The sequence below is a fragment of the Megalopta genalis genome, chromosome 8 (genome assembly GCF_051020955.1).
Source record: "Megalopta genalis isolate 19385.01 chromosome 8, iyMegGena1_principal, whole genome shotgun sequence".
Classification (NCBI taxonomy): Eukaryota; Metazoa; Arthropoda; class Insecta; order Hymenoptera; family Halictidae; genus Megalopta; species Megalopta genalis.
Window position 1 is genome coordinate 20,473,870 of NC_135020.1, and position 23,265 is coordinate 20,497,134.

Consider the following 23,265-nt stretch of genomic DNA (forward strand, 5'->3'; position numbering starts at 1 on the left):
CAAGGTGTGGACAGTTATCGCGAGATAACTGTACACCGACCACTCCGTCCATGCGCGTACAGCGGCTGTCTAGGGTCTACAGGATTCGGCGAAACGGGATAACAAAGCGTACGAGATGCTTGACGGAACGCAGTTGAAGTTCGCCGCATAAACGGCAAGCGACTTAGCGATTCGTGAGTTTCGAGAGCGCTCCGGGAAGTTGGTCCTGCCAAATGGATTTATGGATCCTCTTTAAGAGAGGCGGAAGAGAGTCCCGAAGGAGAGAGAGGCTCAGCCATGCCGAAGCAAACTAATATATCCTCTCAGGGCCGACTGTGTTCCCGGACTAATTGGATTTCTGTCTGCTCCCATAAATTTCGCGGTAATCCTCCATCCCGGTTCGTGGAAATTGTGTAGCCCTGAACGCGCGGTCCTAAGCAAACTCGATTGATTCTTTCGCGCGAGACCTGTGGAAACGATGCCGACAGATTCTCTTCGCTTCCCGGCTCAGCCCGAGTGGCGGACGGTAACGCGTTTTGCCCGCGAAATTGCCAGCCCTTCGCATTCTCTTTACTGTCGTCGAAGCGTTTCAGCGCGGATTTGCCGCAGGAAAATTCGACGCTCGGCTTGCTGCGAATTACGCGCGACTGGTCGCGCGTTTCTGTTCACCCGGGGAAAAAAGCTCGAGTGTTTCGACGCAACTTTGCCGGTTTATGAGGCGACCGAGGTCTGTACGCCATGCTGTTTTTTCTCGGCCGTAAATCGGATCAGGTTTTTGGAAAATTTGTGGCTCGAAATTACGGTACGTTATATTCTTGAACGCGCTTTAATCTCGCATACAGTCGTTTCTCCTGGAAATGCCAAATTTCGGGTTGCTGTGAATTTCCCTGTGCTAGTTCTACGCCTACGTAATTTTTTTGCTACGTCGATGCTAAGGGCCGACGGAGTCGGCCAAGCGTGTGATGCGGCACGCGATGCGAATGCCCGGAAGGCAATACAAAGTGGTCTGTTTGGGTGTGAGTCAGGTAAGAAAAAAACCGCGTAGTTACAAGGTACGTGACCGTCAAATCGTGTCATGTTGCCTCCGAATTGTCTTCGAATAATGGCATGGGTCCTCCGAATTGCCTTCGAATCGTGGCAAAAAATTAGAAATAAAAATGTTAAGTCATCGTTTTTATTCTAGCATTACCATGTATTCATATTAATGTACACCGGCATGTTGGCCACTGCCTTTTTTTGCCGAAATGATATCTGTCACGAAACACAAGATGGCTGCGAAGAGACTTGTTCCCACCCTTATCGGTGAGTCAAATCTTTCTGGGTTTTTAATCAAAATCTGTATAATCCTTTTTACTTCCTGTTTGCTGGCATTTTTCAATAATGTTCCATTTTCTTGTTAATGCAATCGATAATTGAATGGAAATCTCGAATAAAGGTCCATGTTACTTTTTGATCGGAACTCGGTTCACAGTGTAGTATGATTCTATTATATACTTCAGTGTAAACTAGTTCCGAATACAGTAATTTCTCCGGGAATTGTCAAATTTCGGGTTGCTGTGAATTTCCCTGTGCTGGTCCTACGTCTGCGTAATTTATTGCTACGTCGATGCTAAGGGTCGACGGAGTCGGTCAAGCGTGCGATGCGGCACGCGCCGCGAATTCCCGGAAGGCAATACAAAGTGGTTTGTTTGGGTGTGAGAAAAACCGCGGAGCTACAAGGTACGTGATAAGTACCATGTACGTGACCGTCGAATCGTGGCACGTGTCCTCCGAATTGCCTTCGAATCGTGGCAAAAAATTAGAAATAAGAAAGTTTTTATTCTAGCATTACTATGTATTCATATTAATGTACACCGGCATGCTGGCCGCTGTCTTTTTTGCCGACTGCCCCGAGTTTCTATAAAAACGAGCCGCGATGCTCGAAGAATCGCGACTTATTATTCTCAGATCTGCCGGTTTCAATTTCGACTTCCGAAGATTTCTGGCAGAAATTACTGTATTTCACGCCACTCTAACCTATTTTTCATGAAAGATGTTTCACGATGAACAGATTTCATTACATTTATATCGATGGATGTTGGGTAGTGGTCACAGAACCCTAGGTTTCATAATGCATTTTAACATTAATTTTATTAGCCAAGTTCGTGGTCGAGAATATCAAGTCTATAATTCGATGTTGTATTATTATAAATTTGAATATATGTACTGGATTTTGCGACTTGAGAGCGCATATACTAATTCTATCGAAACTATTAAGAAATCTTTCTCCATTTAAGTTATTTTCCGAGCAATTCCAACTTAAGTGATGAGTATTAAAATCGTCCACGAAGATCGTGCGATTGTTATTAATATTGTCTATTATCTGATTGTAATAGTATTATACCTGGACTTCTGTAACATATCAAACGGTTTATATATGAAAGATTGCACATTGTTAATTTTAAGACTACGCATGACTAAAATTGGTAAACACGAAGAGCGATTCACGTCTGCTCGCGACGATACTCGACCATGAACCTACCTTTCGCAAAAATTTTTACATCGTGTGACAAGAAATGTCGAACTTCATTCAAATGATTGATTGTGTGATAAAAAATTCATTTTAATTTTCTCACGATCCGCACTGCGCTATATTTTGTGTTCAAATAAAAAGGTTTTAAAAGTGTCACCAATTATAGACACTCAAAAATTGAAACGAATAATAATGATGGTAATGAAGTTGGCGTGATATGGAAAAACAGCATCTCACGGCTCCATTAATTTATCAGGTGATGAAATGACAAAAGTATAGAAATCAGAAATCTGATATTGCGTGGCCCAATATTTTTCGCTTAATGTTCTATCAGTTTCGCATTCGCCATTTTTAAATAAGTTGATGTACAAATGAGTATGAGCCTGCACGTATCTGCATATCCTGTGAACAGGATGTGTTAAAATATTTCAACAAAAGCCACGAATAAAATGTGTAAAAAGGCAGCACAATGTGGTCGTTCCGGCTGTTAAACGTCTACTAAGCGTTTTATACCTCAAATTATGATCCTTTTGGGTTGAATAACTATCCAGGAGGTAAGTACATTATAACGCCTTTTAACCACGGCTCGACATATGTACGGAAAAGACAATATTTGTTCAGTGTTTAAAATGATACTAGAAACCTAGCGTGGCAGTCATATAGTTAAGTTTTTATGGTCATGTAATTATAATGATGTCGAGGTTATGTCAAGGATATTTAACCCTTTGCACTCGAGTGGTGACTATGAGGCGCCACTAAAATTGTTACGTCACGTTCCAAGATAATATTTATATTATCAAAGCTTAGATATAAAAAGATTGTTAAAAATCTAACTGACGTGCGAGTCACAAGACACAATTTCATATGCATGAAATACACTTTGTCATATAAAATGGAAATACTATAAGTCAGAGAAGTTAATTTAGATTTACAGTTAAAATGGCTTCGAGTGCAAAGGGTTAATATTTATGTCAAGGTTAACATAATGAAAAAATGAATATAGTAAATAGATTAAACGAATTCAAAAATAAACAACTGGTAAGATGAGGATAATTATTGTATAAAATTCAGTCCATCAACTCGTACCACCAGAAAAAAGTAAATTAACGAATAATTATAGTTTCGCGAGGTCCAAGTCAAGGAGCGAATTTTTGATGTTTTCTTCTAATAAGTATAAAAGGCTGTTTACACTGAAGTGAAACATGAATTGAAATTCATGTTTCTCCAAGTGTGCAATACCTGCACAGAGTTTGGTACAAGTCTTCGCCTTTTCGCAAGAGCAATAAAGGAATATAATAACGACCAAGAATATACGTTTAAAGGCTGGCATTGAGCCAACGAGGCAATCGTAAAATAAAATAGAATTGTATCTTTAGTGTCACATATGTAAAAATAACTGCAGCCTCGACCTGGGATTTTCTTGAATTATAAAAAGTCGGTATTATTGTAGGGAACAATATGTTTGGTAACTATTCTATTTATTACTAAACAGTGACGCACACAAAATACCATACAAGATATAATAATTCTATAATAATATACAGGGTGTCCCAAAATTATGGTACTTTCGGGAAATTAAAGATTCCTGAAATCATTCGAAGCAACTTTTTCCTTTACAAAAATGTTCTCCGAGGCATCGTTAACGAATTATTAACGAAAAACACTGACCAATGAGACGTCGCGTCTAGTTGTAAGCAGCGAACGCGTACGTCCAGCTGTTTACATCCGACGTTGCGTCTTAATTAGTGTCGCGTAGCTATAAAACCGATCGACACGACAAAAACGAAACGAACGATAAACGGCCATAATAGGATATCTGTCTTATGACATCTACCTAGGACAGTGATGACGAACCTTTTCAAACCCTTTGCACTCCAAGCTATTTTAATTATATTTTAAACATATTTTCTGATCTATTATACAATGTTTCTGTTTTATATGATTTATTGCGACTTATGCATATGGAAGATTATTGGCAAGTACAAAATTTGCAACTTTAACAGTCTTTTAGATATAAACGAGTCTGATACTATTAGTTATTTTGAACAATAGTATAGCAATTTTTAGTGGCGACACTGAGGCGCCAAAGGGCGACTCTCGAGTGTAAAGGGTTAAAAAATGGGTCAAATTTTGTTCATTATTTTTTCACTAAGTCAGTGGCATCTCTTGGAAAGGGTTTATTAAAGGGTTTATTAAATTCGACATTAGATATATATACTTTATCTTCTAAATATTTTTGATTGTCTATTCTCTCCTTTATAATATAAAAACTAAGTTTATAAAAATGAACGCGTGGGTCATTTAAAAAGCCTGCGTGTGTCAGTGTCTGACCCGCGGGCCATGGGTTCGCCATCACTGACTTAGGGCATAGTGTGGCACTTATAAAAAAATCCTACCTTTGCCCTGGGTCAAAATCGACCCGAGTCCGCCGTCCGTGGGTATAACAGCAACTTGTGTAAGCTTCTCAACAGCTGCCCCCAAACTCCTCTCAATAAATAAATAACCGGTTATAGGGGATGATCTGAAATCGAGCCAGAGGATTGCGATCTTGGCTCATAAATACTACAATTTCATCGTAGTGCCGTTCGAGAAGCGATTTCACAGGCTGTCGCTCGGCTCGTAAAACGCACCGAAACGTTTTACGAGTTCATCCGACAAAGAGCCGTCGAAGAAGCGCGTAGCAAGAAGACGGCCGCGTGAAATCGGTGCCGATGGGGCCGTGGGAGTCTCCTCGTTCGTTTCGCGAGCTATATTTCCTGGCATCGATCGTCCGCCGGTCGGACAATAGCCGGGACCGGAAGGAGCGGCGAGCAGGTCGAAGAGAAGAACGGAAATTACGGAGAATCGGTATTTCTCGAAGCAAATCCATTTAACGAGCGCAGTTCTCGAAGAGTCGTTAGCGCGCCACGGAACGGAGCCGACGTTTCACGGGGCCGAGAATAAAAATAATCCACCATTAACCATTCGTCGTTACTTTCTTCGTCGACGTGTCCCGCGGTTCCGTGAGAGGAGCCGAGGGACGGGAGCGAGGGTTGGATGGAGAGGTCGAACTCGCGACCCCGGTGATCGATTCCCGCGCGAAACTTCCGCGATGGTCGGCCATAACGAATCGAAACCGTGACTTTATTTTCCACCGTCCCGGATCGTCCCCGAATCGCAGTTTGCCGCGCTGCCGACCGGACCGGCGCGGCAGACCGGCGGACCGGGAGAACAAAAAGCGGAAGAGAGGAGTCGGTCGACCGAGGAGGAAAAGCGGGGTCGGATTCGGTGGCCGAATGCAATTAAAACTTTTCTACTTGGCCCGGTTAATTTGTCTTTGTTGGCCCGACCTGGCGGAAGCTCCCTCCTTTGTCGCGCGGAGCCCGATCCGCGGGATCCTTCTTCGACTATCCGCGGAGCTCGCGACGCCTTTTCGAGCCTGCGGCGGACGCTCTTTGACGCGCTTACTCCCCGCTAATTGTAAATAAAGCCCAGCTCCTTCGCCAAAGCCGAGCTGGATCGCGGCGCACCGTTTCGATGGTCCTCGGTCCCTCGGCGAAAACACTCGCGATCGTCGACAATGCGCTTTCCAGAGCCCTTTGTCGGCGGCCGGCCGTTTTCTGTTCCCTGTTCTTTTTTCGAGTGTAATTCATTATTTTCATCGTTAAACGCTTCGCCCGGCCGATAGGCCGCGTGCTTATTCTTCTGGCCGGTGATAAAGGGCAAGCACGAATCAACAAGCGTGCAGAAGGAGGCGCGCGCGGAGCAGGCAGCAGCGAGCAACAAATGTCCGTCGATCCGCCATCGCTGGCGGAACGCGCGCGCGGAATCGGCGGTGCACAACGCGAATAATCAACCGGGCTGAAATGCCGAGTGCCCTCGACCGGCGAGCCATTGAATCAGCGAGCGCGGAAGGGCATGAATTAAAGCGGAACTCTGAAAAAATACATGAATTAATGCCGACCTCGAAATATAGGACGGAGCCGAGCCGGGTCCCGAGAATCTGACCGAGAGAAAGATCGAGCAGGCGAAAGGACATCCTCGCGCGATCTACTTAGCCGTCGCGCGTCGCGGCTTAATTGGGGGTGAGCAATTAAGCGTCGCGAGAGCCCCGCACTCTCGGATGACACATTTCCCGCGATATTTACGCAAGGAAACTCTCTCCACGGCTCGCGACCTGTTCACCGGCGTGGCCACGCGATTCAACGAACCCGATGCGAGTTGTTTCATGCGAGATAAGTTCGCTGACACGTTATGCAATCTTCACGGGACGCTCGTCGAGTGCTGTTGCTCGGATGAACGAGATCGTCATCCTCTCTCGAGATGCTGCCTTAAGAATTTTCTGTTTCCGGGTCCGTCGGACGCCGAGCATATAGATGTGCACACGTGGAAATCGTGGCGCGGTCGCGCTGCTGATGAACGGATGATTCGATTCACGTGGGAATACTCTTTTGCTGGATTATGATGCCGCGCATCTAGCCCGAATGGGCTTCGTTGGTCAATTTTCTGAAAATTCTACGTGCGTCCGAGGCGATCGTGTTGTTGCGCTATACGCGATGATTGCGGAAAGAAGTGCGGGTTTCGCGCGGGTATTGTATTCGAATGCCGTAACAAGTTTTTCTTTTTTTCTTTTTTTTATAGTTGCTGACAATCGGTAACTATAAAAACGAGACGCAAGGCTCGTACAATCGTACCTCCTCTGCCCAAATTGTCCACTTTTGTGCGCAATCTGAGCACGAATTAGGGAGAAATTATTGTACTTGGCGCACGCCAGCGAAAATACTAATGTTCGTACCACAAAGAGCATAGCATCTTCTTGACAGCAGATTCAAGTTGTTCTCCGACGTTATCAGTACAGCGCTACTTGAAAAGGTAAGCCGTACTTGTGACGGAGACCCTTTAGTGGAATCGAATAATGCTTCCTGGAGATAGGATAAAGTATATTGCACTTATAAAGGAATGACCCCTTGTTGTCCAATTATGATTCAGCAACATCGATGTTCATACACATTCTCATTCGACGGACCTACAGTTTTTGCAACAATAATTTCTGTGTATTAGGAGCGTGCCTATTGTTGTAGGAGTGTCTCTATTTTCAGAATCTTCATTAACACTATATTATTAATCTATACTATATAGAAACGAGGTGCAAGGCTCGAATCATACCGAACGATTCAATGCTTAGCAATTTGATACATTCGTAAAATGAGTTTCAGATCTGTCTGTTTTCTGAAATTGAGGACATTGTAATGACTCTTTCGTTGAAACGATTGAATAAATTTATGATGTACGTACATACGAGAATCGGTATAACTTTCTTAAAACTGGTCTAATCGACTAATTTTTTTAAGCTAACAGAAACACTAGGAAATGACTCTAACCCTTTCTTAAAACTCTATTGTAAAAAAATATGTAATTATATTAATAATTAAATTGAAATCATTAAAATTGAACAATTTGCCGGTTTGATATTCTAATTAGAGAGGAACCTGTAAGTAATTGATAATCCCTAATAAGATGAACTTAAATGTATGTATCCTCGTTGTTAGGTATTATAAACAATTTTTTAAAAAGTATAAGTATACAGGGTGGCCCAGGTTTTTCTCCGTCAGACGGCATCAGCAAATTCTACGTGCGAAAATAAGAAAAATAATGTCATACGAACATAGGCTCAAAAATGCTTTATAGAAGAAATATATTAATGGTACGTATTTCTTTTATCCGCACTTGCTTATCCAAGTTATCTATATTTATCGATACAAGTTGTCTTAATGTTAATGGCAATAATACCGATAATGTTTAGTAGATTGTATGACGTGGCAACATTTGCAAGAGAAGGAATTTATAATAATAATTTATAACTATATGTTTATATACAATTTACATATAATGGTAATTCAGATCAAAATGAAAACAGATGCAGTTTCACCGAAGTCTACCCAAAGCCATTCATTCGCGTCAACTTAACGAAACCAATACTTCCCCCAAAATCTTCATGGTTCATTTATGTAAGGAACAATTGTTTAACGAAACTTACTTGTTCGGCAAAAGCCAGTTTACTTACCAATTCTAAGAACATCCGGCGCGAACTCAAGGATACATAGCCGAAACCAACTCTTTTCCTTTCCCGGCTTTATCAAGGATTCGACGAGGACCATTTACGAGGAATCGTTTCATCCTCGGCCGAATAAAGATTTTTTTGTCCCGAATAAATTGCCGGTAAAGCGGGCGCGGACCCGGCCAGATAGTCCTGAATCTAGGAGCGAAGCACGAGGGTGGGCGTCGCGTCGTTGTCGTGGCGTCGTGGCGTCGTCGTGGAAAAGTCTGAACGGACCGGCGAACAAAACGGCTCGTTCGCGCCAGCTGGCCAGTCTTTTTTATCAGCAGTCTCGGAGCTCGTTCCTGTCGGCGAGATGTTCAAAAATCGCTTAGCCCTTGCGGATAGGCGCTCGATAAGGGAAACCGCGGGTCCTGATATACGACGCGGCTTCCGTCCTTGCTCATCACGCGTTGCACCCAATGTTGGAACCCTTTCCTCGGTATCTCGTCCCTTTACCTCCTTTGTCTTTGTCTTTGGAACGAAGAAGAACAGGAAGAAAAGTCGGCGAAGTAATTCGAGTTTAAATTAGTTTCCTGTCCGAGCTTTCGCCGGCGAAAAAATGGACGTCTCGCATTCTTATCGACTGAACCGGGAAACGAAGCAGCGTTTCGGGGACCGAGGGGTTAGGGTTCGCTTGTTTTTTCTTTTCACTCGTCGCTCCCTAATTTTCGGGCTACGGGCACGCCCTTCTTGGCGTGTTCAAACTAGTTCGAGCTAGTTCAAACGTAACCTCGAGCGAGTTCGTTGCTGATAAACAGTTGGACCGTTTATTTTGAAAATGGTGCAAGTCCACTTTCTTTCGTTTCGAGAAAATTGAATGTTAGCAGATCTGACAATTAAAAAATATAGGTTAATTATGCGAGGTCTGGGAATGTTTGTACTAATTTATCAATATGTAATTTGATTATATAAATTTCTTTTAGGCGAATTTAACTAAAATAATATACAATTTCCAGGCTGCAAATGGACTTACACCACTTTCATAATTAGTCAATTGTAAATATCATTTAATTTCAATTTTGAGATAACAAATATCGCTTAAAATATATCTTATATTAATCCAATTTTGTTTATAAATAATAACAAGAAATAAAATAGGATTAGCATTTTTTATTTGGAACATTAATTATATTTATATATTGTTAAACTTAACACAAGATATTGGTATTATTAATTATTTATGCTCTTCATGTGGCAGTGTTTTGAAATATTCATGCACATATCCTTATATTTTTCGTATGTAATACGAAATGCTTGGCATCATGATGGAAATTGGACTTACACCACTTTCATAATCAATGGTTACGCAATTTCTTTTACCGGCCAATTTTAAATTGAACGAAGCATTGGCATTTTTTAAGATATTAAATACTAACTAGTTATAAACAAAAAGTTTACACTAAATTAAGCATAAATTACGTCATATCTCATTTTTTTAAAAAAAGGACTTACACCACTTTCAAAATAAACGGTCCAGTTCTCTCTTTACTTGTTTCGAAAATTGTTGGTTCCCGATATGATCACACCAAAGCGTTACTCTTTCGCGAGAAAAATTTCCTGCAGAATCATTTCTCGAAATGGTGATAAAAAATCTTTCGACTTTTTTCTTTGAGGCTATGGGAATCAGAAAGTTTATGTATATATAAATATTAGGTATATAAATAAATACAGTGTATATACATATATGCAAATTATATCATATTTCATTGAAAAAAATATGTATTCTTTTAACGAGTCAAATTGGAACCTCTAGTTGGAAGACTCTGTATACGTATACAGTCGCCTCGGAAAGTATGCTAACGCTTTTTCAAACCGAACGACTTTTTTAAAATTGGTTCAAAGGATTTGAATAATTTTGAGATATTAGACCGATTAGTTTTCAATGGTATGAGTATTCAAGAAAGAGTTTTAGATTGCAATTGATTGGAATGATTGAAAAATTAAAAGATGATGTCTTTTTCAACTTTTTCATCCAAGCCCATAACGAAAACTTAAAAAAGGCACGACAGTTTATTTCAATTGATTAACCCTTTGCACTCGAATGGTGACTCCGAGGTACCAGTAAAACTGTTATGTCACGTTCTAAGATCAGTTTTACATTATCGAAGTTCAGATTTTAAATATTATTAAAAGTATAACTGTTGCACGAATCACGAGACGCAATTTCGTGTGCATAAAATGCACTTTGTCGTATAAAATGGAAATACTGTAAGTCAGAAAAATTACTTTAGATTCGCAGTTAAAATGGCTTCGAGTGTAAAGGGTTAATAAATTTCGAAATGTACAAACAGCTTAGCGAACTCCTGTAACTCTTCTATCTTCTGATTCCCTTCTGTTACGCGAATGCTTCGAAGTCTCGTTGATCCGGGGAATCCTCGATGGGCCGCATAACTTCGTCCGAAATTTCGTCACGCGCAGCGTCTCCTGTTTAGGACGAAGAGATTCGCGTCGGAAAATTCAAGTTCGGCGTTCAATTCCAACGGGAAAAAAGTAGAGTAGTTGTCTATCAAATTTCTCGGAAGAAATTGCCAGCCGAGACGAGGCTCCGGAACATCAAGAATGCCCATTTCTCTTTTATCCAGGGCCGTTTATTCTTCCCCGTGATTCTTATCACGATCCGGCTCCAAGACACCGACGCGACGTGTCTTGCCGACGTTACAAGGAATTCTCATCGCTGTTCTCTCTCCCGTGATTTCTACTTTCGTTCTAAAATACCACTCCTTATTCATCGTCGTAACGCCTCTTTTGTCAAGCCAGCGATTCGCTACGTCTTATATCGGATTGCCAGAAAAGGTGTACCTTGTTGTGGTTACGTTTGTTTAACGAGAATCCCCGTCCGTCGGATAGGTAAACATTTAATTTCGCTGTATTATTACGAGGTTACTCTCGACGCGAGACTCTTTGTTGAAAGGAATTACAATTTCTTCGACAATTTCATTCGCGCTTTCAATTTGCCCGCTATTGGGATCACGCAGCTGCTATATTTATACAGCTTTCGTAGAACTACAGTTGAAGCAATGTAATTGGAACTAGTTGGAACATTTGCCAGTTTGCTGTATCTATAGAACGGAGTTGTATACAGGGTGGGCCGGAATTCGCGGTATAACCGAGCAAGGGCTGATTCTACATTAAACAAATAAGAAACAAATTTGGTAAAACATTTTTTTATCCGGGGTTCTGTTTTCGAGAAAATCGACTTTGAAGTTTGTTCATTTTTACTTGTATTATACTTATACTTATTATGCTTATTATATACTTATTATATACTTATTATACTTATTATATACTTATTATACTTATTATATATTTATTATACTTATTATACTTATTATATACTTATTATACTTATTATATACTTATTATACTTATTATATACTTATTATATTTATTATATTTATTATACTTATTATACTTATTCTTCTACCGCAGTGACCTCCGTCCGAGATCACATCATTATAAACATTAATTGGGATCGGTCGCCTGCTCCACCCAATCACGTCTCTTGCTCAGCATGTAACTTAGCCAATAATAATCGAAAGAGACTAGGTGGAGCCCCCCCCCACCCTTGCACCACTTAGTTTACGCGTAATGTTTAAATTTCTTATCAGATTCTTAACGTTGTACGTTAACGTACTATACTCGAATAATACATTGCAAGTCTGTGAACATGAGAGTAATACTGTACGAGCAAAATATGATTATTTTCATTTATACTTCATAAATATTGAACACGTGTTTAAGACGTGTATGATAAATGTTTAATAAAATCATATGATACTACATAAATATAAAAAATATGTGCGTAGTACAGCACGTTTGCTGCACTATGCAATGGAAAGGTTAATCAAAATGCTAATTAGTAATTAGTAATTACTAGTCTGTGGATCTTTATGCAAAATAAATATTATTTGAGTTTACTGAAAGAAATATAAATGAAATGAAAATAACTTTTCCCTTTTAACAATCATAATTAATTGGAAACGATGTAACAATATACTTAAATTTTTCTGTGTGTCAAACCAAATGTCCATAAAATAAAATCCGCAATCTATATTGTCGCATTATTTTCAACTTATTCTAATTGTTACAAGGAAAATGATATTTTTTCATCCAATTTATGTTTCTCGGATCATTGATAATTCGCATAAAAATCCGCAATCTACTCGGAAGTAAATTTTTCCACGGAAACTGAAGCGCGATAAATTTAAATAACAAATATCCTAAATGCAAGAGCGACCTAGATTTCCAAAGAATTATCATGGTAAAACAATCCGTGTCAACAAATAGTCGACATTAAATCAATTTGACGAAAATGATCCAAATCGCTGATGATAAGAGTCTCATTGAAACAAGTTTGCAACAATTGATTGCTGGACGGATGCAAAAGCTATTATGCTTTGGACCTGAACTGCGTGATCATTATTTTGCGAAGACAAGCGGTGACATCATTATTTTACGGGAAGTATATACAAACTCGTTCGTTATAATGTAACAATGTAGGTATTAATTACTTGACTGGGAGACAATAACTTGTTATTTTCGCTCTAATTCAACCGTTATAATTTACTTTATTCTATCCTGGCTGCAATATTGATATTAATTACGTTGAGTTATTTATTTCATAACAGCGACTCGTTTAACAGATTAAAAATTAACAGACTTCAGCGACCACATTGCTTCGGAAGAAAATTAGGAATGGAATTTCAAACACAAACGAGCCGTTTAAATCAGAAAAATCGCATTTTCAACATATTAAATTCGTATTCAATTACTATCGGAACGGTAACCAAAAAGAAAAGCAAATTGGAAATAAAACGGCGACTATATAATCAATCAAATAAATTGTTTCTAGTAACATAATATGTATATACCCCATCCAATTATAGACAAACTCGTTGGAAACCTTGGATGTTTTTTAATATGAAAAACAGGCCAGCCCGTTCGCAACGAATGATAATCAATATTTCATGAATCGAAGCTTACTATCCAACAAACGAAATTCCCAGTCTATTCGGGAAAAAAGGGCGACGCAACAGTAGCGGCTAAGCCCGGTAACCGAATTTGCAGAACTTGCCGAAGGCTGTGGGTTATCGAAAGAATTCACGGGAGCAGGGTCGCAGCAGGTAAATTAGTCGACATTACGTGTAACCGAATTATGGCGGTGCTGAAACTTTGTCGGAGGCAAGCTTTTATCCGTCAAGCTAGTCGCGCCACGCCCCTCGTGAATATTTTCCCCGGCAGTGACCAAGCTTTCGGAGACTGCACGAACGAAGGAATGCATTATGCACCGCGATGTGCATAATTTCTATGGCCAGGTTCGAAGGAATTTGCTGCTTGAACATTTCCCACGGTCCCTGAGGAGAACGATATAGAGAGAGAGAGAGAGAGAGAGAGAGAGAGAGAGAGAGAGAGAGAGAAAAGAGAGTCTTGGAGAGACTGTAAGGCTGCCCGGAAGAATAGCGCGCCTCTCTCGGCGCGCACGAAACCTTCCATCTCCGGTTCGATTCGATTCGATTCGATTCGATTCGACCCGATCCGAGCCGATCCGACCCGATTCGGTTGATTCGGCTTCTCGAAAATTTCTCGGAGGTGTCGTTAAGGCGCCAAGAATTCGCACACGTGCGCGCGGCCCAGCCGATATCTGAATGCGCCACGTAAACTGGTAAATAGATAGAGACGAGACGTAGGGAACGACATCGATGGCCGCGGGGGCGTGCGGGGGAGGCGGTTGAAAGCGGTAGATAAGAGGGGCCGAGGGCGAATAAAACGGACTGGGGAAAGTGAAACTGAAATTACGTGCGTCGAAAGAGGTGGACGGGACAGGGGGGTAAGAACAGAAAGAAGAAGACAGGGGGCAACGGGCGGAAAGTAGATCGTGGCTGGCGTGCGCGCTTGTAGCACGTGTACGTAACACGGTTCTTTCGTATTCTTCCATTCCTTCGTCTCGGGAGATAGCTCGACGCGGCCAGACCCCTCTGTTTTCTTTCGACATCCAATTTCCATAACATTAGACTGCTTACACGTAAACAGCCGGCTCCCGTTTCCCACGAGCTGCTCGTCCATTTAAGATCGTCACCCAATGAACGGCGAAGGAAACCGTGTTCGCACGCTACGCTTCTTTCGTATAACTTTCCCGTCTTCGAGCTACCCGTTGCTTAACACTTTATTTACCGGAAGCCTATTCATAGGCTTTTCAATAACCGAACTGTATTTTAGAGAAACGACGACTAGTATACTACTTATATACAGTTTTATGTATCAAATAGTTGCTATGTACAGTTTTCTGTATACACAATATATACAGTTTTCTTTATAATAATTGATTATTAGTTTTTTTTTCAATTCTTCTAGGCTACCAAATATTCAAAACGTCTTCGAATTTATGAATCAGTTTTAGTTTTCACCGAAATTGCGATTTAAACGGCAAACTTTTACGCGTGACATATATATATATATATAGTCGTCGTAACAGTAGCTAAAATAGTAGCTAAATATTACGCTTATATATTATATTACAATAAATATTAATTATATTATATTAATTATATATGTATATATTATATTAATTGTGTTATATTAATTACACACACATTATAAAAATTATGTTATATTAATTTAATTATAATTTGATGGATGTGATTATTGTGGTTTTTGAAAGACTTTTAAGAAATTCTTATTTGTTGATCATCAATTTTAGAACTATTAGTATAGGTAAAAAGTGTTAACATTAAATTCAAGATTCGTTACAATGGAATAAAATAATTATCATATAATGTAATGTAATAATTTATATTTAACTTCGTACTATTTAATTATTACTATTGGTGGAATATTTACAACTGGTGTACAACTCAAGCGATCTACAGTTACTATACATAGAGATTGCCAAATGTTAAACCATTCATTTTGACTAGCACAGTGAAAAGATTTCGTAGTTTGGCGCTTTGAATAGTAAGGTAATTGTTGAGAACTTTGACGAGGAAACTATTTATTATTATTATACTTAGGATTTCAAGAATCTAGTCGAATGTTTGTAAACAATAATATTAACTCTGTTCAAAATTGTAGCGAAAACAGTGAGAACATCTCGAGAAGAAGTTTATTTCTGGCGGATATGATTTTAAGGGTGTAGTGATTTATAACACAAAAAGCCTGTCTACCTTCGTTACTAAAATTTTTTATCGGATATGTAACATAGTTTCACTAGAAAATATTAAAACAATTTAGCAAGGCAATGTTGCGAACTCCTTATACATATATTACGCTATATATAACGACTTTAAATAGCAATATGTAATAAAATTAATTTCTCTATTTTTATGTAAAATACGGGATCGTTGACGTCACAAGTATGTAACGGTGGTAGTAAATGAGTTAATCTATATGATATCGCTTGATTTAGAATAAATAGAAAATATTGAGAAACCATAAATTGCATTTATAATTATAATTTGCATGTTTCGATAAAAAATCTTTATAAGAAAATAATAAATATTAAAATAATAAAATAATAAATACTAGATCATGATTTTCTCTTTAATTTATTGAGAGTTACTTGATAATTCTCGTGTTCATATAATTATGAGAACAGCTATATTTGCATAAAGATACGCGGTATATTAATAACATAGGCTAAATAAAAATGATCGATGAAATATCGAAATTTCATTATATAGTTACCACGTTATTCCAGAAATAAATCGTTTTTCTTGTTAACACACATAATTCGCAGTAGAATCGCAGTAGAGTAAGACGCACATGGTCAGACACGCGTGTGTCTTATATGAGAAAAATTCAAATTACACAAATCAATTTTAATGAAACTTAGCGAATGACAGTACCTAGGAAAATAATCTACGCACATTTTTGTTAGATCCCCGGCCGCATTAATGATGAAAAAACAGTTACTGGGTGGGTTGAAAACACATTTTCTGAAATATCTACGAAACTAATTAAGATCTGTAGAACAGATAAACTTTATCAAGTTGTATCGTTAGATAGGGAATTAAAGTAACAGAGAGAAAATTTGCAGAAAAAGTTATTTCTATAAATGAAATATTAAAACTTTCAATTATTTTTGCAATTTTTCTTAGCAGCCGTTAATATATTTTTACGTAAACTTGTGCGCGTAGTCTGTTAAGGAAATTCCTTTCGTTTGCCATCTGATAGCAATAATTAAATTCGTAACTTCTTCTCAACTATTGTTAAATGAAGCATTCAGACTTGTTTTACATATGGTAACGTTTCCCGATATTAGCTGCCACAATATTTTGATCTATAATATTATGTTAAATGCGACGATTAGGTTGACGCACGAGAGATGTCAAAGTTTATTTTTCAATAAAATCGGTAGCAGCGATCGTACAATTCGAAGACTCAATTTTCTGAAAGAAAAAGATGGGATACACCTGCGGTTCAGTCAGAATACGTATCTCGGTAAGAGACAGAGAGGTCTGCGTGCACGTATGCTCGAGCACATAACCGCACAGGTCCGCGTTAAATGTTAGTTGTAACGTCTTCATGTTTTCTGTGCTCGCGAAACGCGCTAAAAGAAATGAAGAGGAAGGTTAAGATCCGGGAGTGTAATTGCGGCGCTAGCAGAATAGTCGGTTCTAATCCAGGTGACGGTATCCTCGTCGGAACCATAACTCTCGCCTCTCTGCGAAAACAGTCGTAGGTTTTGTCCCGCGACGGCTTATCTCGGTCTATCCTCTTATTTCCTGTCCCGCGCTGCAGTTTTCCCGGGGAAAACCGAGGAAAGCCGGAGGGCTGGGAGAACAACCCCCAGATCGCGTCGCCGGATCTTAGGCACCGGCGCGACGTCTCTGTAAATCCTCGCGGGCCAAGCAAGGGAAACCTTTGTCGAAAACTGGAATCTAATTGCAGGATCAAGGGATTTGTTCCGCGCATTCCTGACGACGCTCTTCTTTTTCGCGAGAGAGAAATCGAACGTCTATACGATCTCCGGGGATTCCTTTGCCCCGCGTAGAAACCAGATCGCATTCATTAAAAACTGGAGCACCCCGCAATCAGAATGAAAGCCGAAAGCTGATCTCCAAAAATGTTTACAAACGAAATTATCAGGTCCTATTGAAATGCAACTATAACACTGTACACAGTGTGATTCACCAGGCATTATCACTACAATTTTCGTCATTGCTATTATCCGTAATAATGATTATAAGGGTGTTCCAAAATTATGGCATTTCCGGAAAATGAGAGGTTCCTGAGGTTATTTGAAGTAACTTTCTCCTTAGCGAAAATGCAATCCGTGGCTTGGTTTACGAGTTATTAACGAAAAACAGTGACCAATGAGAGGCGAGCTCGGTTAGCGTGAAGCGCCCGAGCCGACCAGCGGACGAAGTCCAGTTCTACTAATTGGCTCGGCAGTCTTGCCGTCAGCTGATCTCGCCTCTCATTGGTCGCTGTTTTTCGTTAATAACTCGTAAACGACGCTGCGGATTGCATTTTCGCTATGGAAAAAGTTACCTCAAGTAACCTCGGGAACCTCTCATTTCCTGGAAATAATATAATTTCAGGACGCCCTGTATATTTAACAACGATGCAGCTAAAAGGTTATGCTTGATTTATACATATATGTTCTAAATATGTCATAAATTTGTCAAAATAAATAATCAACAAGTGAAAACTTTTGACATGATGAAATATATTTATATCACCATTAATCCTAGAAAGATAACCATATGACAACGTACGTAAAAGATAACCATACGCTTCAGAGGCGCATGCTTTTCTAAGGCGTCAATTTTATACTAACAATGGATATTTATTTAAGTTAATCTAGTCATTTTAAAGGTTTGGCATTATTGTAAAAATAAAATGCATTTATATTATATTTTTTTATATTTTAAGTAATTTTAAACTTAAATCACTAGACCTCTATGAAAACGGTGCAGTCAGTTGTTTATTTCGCAGGCGCCTCTGCGACGTAGGTTATCTTTCTCGGGTTAAATTAGCCGGAAAATATACGCTCATGAAAATACATCATTTCGCATATCAGCATTGCGTAAGGAACAAATAAAACCATTTAATCGAATTTCCAATCTTTTGAATTTCGAGGTTTCAAAGGGTTTTCGGGAGAGAAAATGAATGTTTCCAGAGCACTGTGAAGGGGATTAAGTTCGAAACGCGTGAACAGGAATCGACATTAATATCGGTGATTTCGTATATACGACCTGCATATGTATGTACGCATGTAGAGCACGATTACAGATGTCTTAGGCGATACGATCGCGGCACGATGTTCCCTGGCTTTGATTTCCATTGTGCGATCGGGGCACGTTCATTCGGTCGAGTCTGTTGAACACAAGATGCTGATCACCTAGGCATTGTTGATCTACACGGCATGAGTTCAGCGAACTCGGTTGCGCCACCGGTTATATTAATACTTCGCACCGTTCTATCGAATCGATCGCGCCGCGATATTCGCGCCGGTGGTAACGGATACCGCAACGGTAGGTGGCAACGGGGAAGATTTACGCTCCCCGCCGCGACAGGTGATCCGGATCCGATTTCTCGCCGCGTATTTTCGCGCGACACAGTTTTGCAGAGACAGGGCGTCCCCGTGTTCGCGAATGGTTTTTTATTTCGGCGTTTACAAGCTAACGATGACAGAACGATGACAAGAACAACGACAGACCGATGACAGAACGATGGGTCAGACAGCCGCGTAACGCCGTTAAGATGATTTGTTGGGTTTTTCGATCGCGGGAAGAGGTTCCTTTCTCTTCCGCTTCACCTACCGTCGGCTCGGCATCTCTTCAAAAACCCAATAAATCCGTCCCACCGGTAACTAGAAACACTCGAGACTGCGGAGTGCACTCTGGAAATACGATGCTCATTCCGTTCTTTTTGCTTTCTTTTCCAGAACCTGAAGAACCAGATCATGACGACGAACGTTTGGGTGGAACAAGTAAGTAATTACATCTACCCTCGGTCTCTAGTTGATATTTATTATCATTGGCTCGGGACGAATCCATTAACGACCTACGCTAAGGGAACAGGGATACGCGAAAAACAAGCGAATTATAAGCAAACTGTGAGTCCTTGCGTATTTATGATTTCGATAGATTTATAGGATGCTAATTGTAAGGAGCGCGTATAGTAACAACCAGTGCAACGGATTTTATGGATTTATGAAAAAAATTAGTAGAAGGTGAGAAGATTGAAGGAGTATAAGAACGTTAACACGTTGTTCTCGATTTATTAAGATTGTTAAAGGCAGAGGGAAACTTCTAATTGACTACTGCTTATATTTACAATTTACAATTGATGCAGACAATTTTGTTTCGCATAAAGATCTGCAGTTTGGTAATTAACGACTGTGCTTAGTGCAAAGTTGGGCAAACTTCTATACGGATGACGGATAAAAGATCACGACTGACGAATAAAATTTTGTTCGACAATGTCGAATAAATATTCAGTCGAATGAAACTTGATCTCGATACAAATTTGAATAATTTTTATTCGAATAAGAATTCATTCGCGTACACAATTTTATCCGAATAAGAATTTATCCGTACAGGAATTCATACGAAAAATAGTAGATTTCAATCAAAATGATAGAATACAAAGTGTTTTTTTTTTATAGTTCATCGATTTATTTCTTCCATATTACTTTTTCGAATTTGTCGAATTATTCGAATAAATAGATTGAATTACTTGTGACGAATAATAAAATATTTCAATAAAATATTCGCGACTAAAAAGAATTCATTTGGATATACTCAACTCTGGTGCATAGTAATGATGCATGGGTTATTGTTGTTAACAATCGTGTAAAAGATTGTAATATAGTTACCGACTAGAGTCTCGAATAGAAATAATAAGAAATTTACTAATCATCGCGAAATATAATGATGAATGTCTCAATATACTGAAATTTTAGTGCCTTATACGCTAAAGACTTTAAATTTAAATTCGAAACTTAAGTTTTTGTCAAGATTTGGCTAAAGTTATTTAGAAACTACATTGTCTGATAAGTTTAACATAGACATGACCGTAGTGGCGAATATTATTAGTTAAATAATCAATTTTCATCGTTTTAATAATATCTCCTTAAAAAGCATAAAAAATTCTTAAATTTCTATTCTAACCATTTGTTTTTTATATCTACTGCAATTTTTAAGATAATTTTGAAGATAAATAGATAAATAGGGGAACGCCTATCTACATACGGGGTGTTCTCACCCTGAAGGATGATAAAAAGTTTTCACCCGATGATAAAAATACTACGGAACTTCTTTAATGCACCCGAACGAATTTGCATAGTTTCGAAGATATCGGAATTTTCGGATTGCCGAACTTCTGTAATAATCACGAAACCTTCTTTTCAACGAAAATTTACCTCGCCACTTCTCTGGCCAAAGTTCCAGATTGTCGTGAAAGCTACGAAAGTTATAATTCTGTGTAACAATACTACATAAAAATAAAACACATGTGGCACAGTTCGATCGGTAATCATGCTTGAAACCGTGAAGCTTCTTTTCCCAGAAGAAACGCACGGTCCTGTCCTTCTATTTTCTCATCCAATGGTCTGCTGTCTCCGCACGAATCTGCTCGTCGAAGTTAACGAACCGTGATGTTCTCGATTCGCGAAACAACTCCCCGTTGCCGTAGGGGATGCAACTCCTTTCGCCGGAAGCGTAGAACGAGAGGAGCGTTGACTCGACTCGACTCGACTGGACTCGACTCGACTCAACTTGACTCGACTCGACTCGACTCGACTCGAATCGAGACGATTCGGGGAAGAGTAGTTCGGCGGACCAGAGAAACGCGATTTTCTCGATAACGATAGCTGCTGGGCAAGGCAAAGAGGCGGGGTACAGGATAGATAAAACAGAGGAAAGGGAGGGAAATCCGGGGACGGGCAGCGTCGCTTTGATCGACCGGATCCTCCCTTTCCAAAGGGGAACGTTTGGAATTTCAAAGCAGCCGAATTTCATTTCCGTGCCTGTTGACGACGAATCGGAGTCGCGAGATGGTAATTGATCCATTTTGTCTGTCTCTTTGCGAGACGTCCATCTTGGAGCTGCCGTTCGGCGAGGATCCCTGTCCCCCGTATCGCTGTCCAAAATATTTGAGGAGAGAGGAGATCCGATCGGCTCGTAGGCCGCCGGTAACCCAATTTCAATTCCGACTTCGCGCGTTACAAGATATCTAGTGGATCCGAGCGGATCTGCGAGCTTATCTCGGCCGAGGATCCTAATTGAAATCGCGTTCGACGTCCGAACGTAATTTCGTAGAACAGGCACCGTGACTCCGTTCACCTCGGTGCGAAATTCGCGGTATCAATGTAGATTGATAGCTGGCCGTGTTAGCCTGGGACTAATTTTTTTTTGCCGACACCGTCTGCCCGGAATCAGCAGCCGGGCAATTGGCAAAGCTCGGCACGTTGGTTTTTCCTCTCGGTATTCTTCCCTCGGTTGGCTCCGGTCTCGATCGTTTGTCCGCATCAATAGACCTGGCGCCTCTTTTTCTTGCATCGGACCTGGAAGAGCGATGCTTGCCAAGCGGCGAACCGGTGAAGCCGGTAGCTACAAGGTAGCAGGCAAGACGCGGCCAGGGTGCTCTCTGCCAACGGAAACGGCTGCTCTTTACCAGGCCGGCCGGGACCGAATTGTTTGCGATCGCTGGACGACAAACGGGCTTTCTTCGAAGCTGTCGGCTTTGCGGATTGTACTGTGCTTCGTGTTGACCGCTAATTCCACAGAGGCTCATCACGCCAATCGACCGACCTTTTTTTTATTATCCTCGCGTCGATTGACCTGATCTTTCAGCTGAAACTCCGGTACGAACGTAAATGTTTGCGGTTATTATTTAAAATATCGCCCTGATTCTTTGGTTTTCGATGAAATCTATTATACGCGTTGAACTAAACGACTTTATACTTTGCGAAAAATTTAACAAATGTACACAAATAGCGGTGCTTAGGTTCCTAACACTATTCTTACCAAGACCGGTCAAATGACCGTTTTTAAAATTTCGATTAGAATTTCCTATGTACAACGTAATTGCATCGCCATTAAACTTCACTTTTCCTAAACTATACGACTTTTCCTAAAATTGTTCAATATTCATTTCTTTTCTTATTGTTTGTTCTCTGAGAAAAATTTGTAGTTTGTCATATCTACCACGAGAGACTGGTCATTTAACCGGCTGAACGATTTATATCTATTAGTAGAGATATAAATTCTGAGACACAAAAGACTCAATTCTGAAACTATGAAGAAACTATCGAAAGGTAATGCAGTTGTGGCATGATTTTAGCCTCCATATTCGAAACCTCGAATAAGACGTACATTATATGTATACTTCTGAATAAAAGAAACTATATTTTTACACTATCAAATTGGCTATTATCTCCATTTTATATTAAAAAATATAAGTTGTGCTAAAGATCGGTCATCTGACCGGTCGCGGTAGGAATAAGTATACGTGAAGTGTCGGTAGATTTAGTGTTAAATCAGACCTTGTGAATTTTATCGTCTGAAAGATTTAACCCAGAGCTAATTCAGATTCAAGAGGGTAGCTATGTGTCCAACGTTGACGAAAACCATGGATGATTGAATTAAGGTGCTCTTTTAGACGCGTTACTTTTTCCTCGAGACTTTAATGAAACATGCAAAAATATAAGTTAATTGTCAGAAACTGAATAGTCCAATATCAATATTTA

At 39.8% G+C, this 23,265-nt stretch overlaps 1 protein-coding gene across 1 annotated transcript in view; it reads left to right on the plus strand.

The window, feature by feature from the left end:
• nAChRalpha1 (nicotinic acetylcholine receptor alpha1) overlaps window positions 1-23,265 on the plus strand; it is a 327,417-nt gene that overhangs the window by 177,101 nt on the left and 127,051 nt on the right. The window contains exon 3 of the mRNA XM_076524379.1: window positions 19,459-19,503. Within this exon, the coding sequence (XP_076380494.1) occupies window positions 19,459-19,503 (45 nt within the window). The remainder of the gene's footprint in view (window positions 1-19,458; window positions 19,504-23,265) is intronic.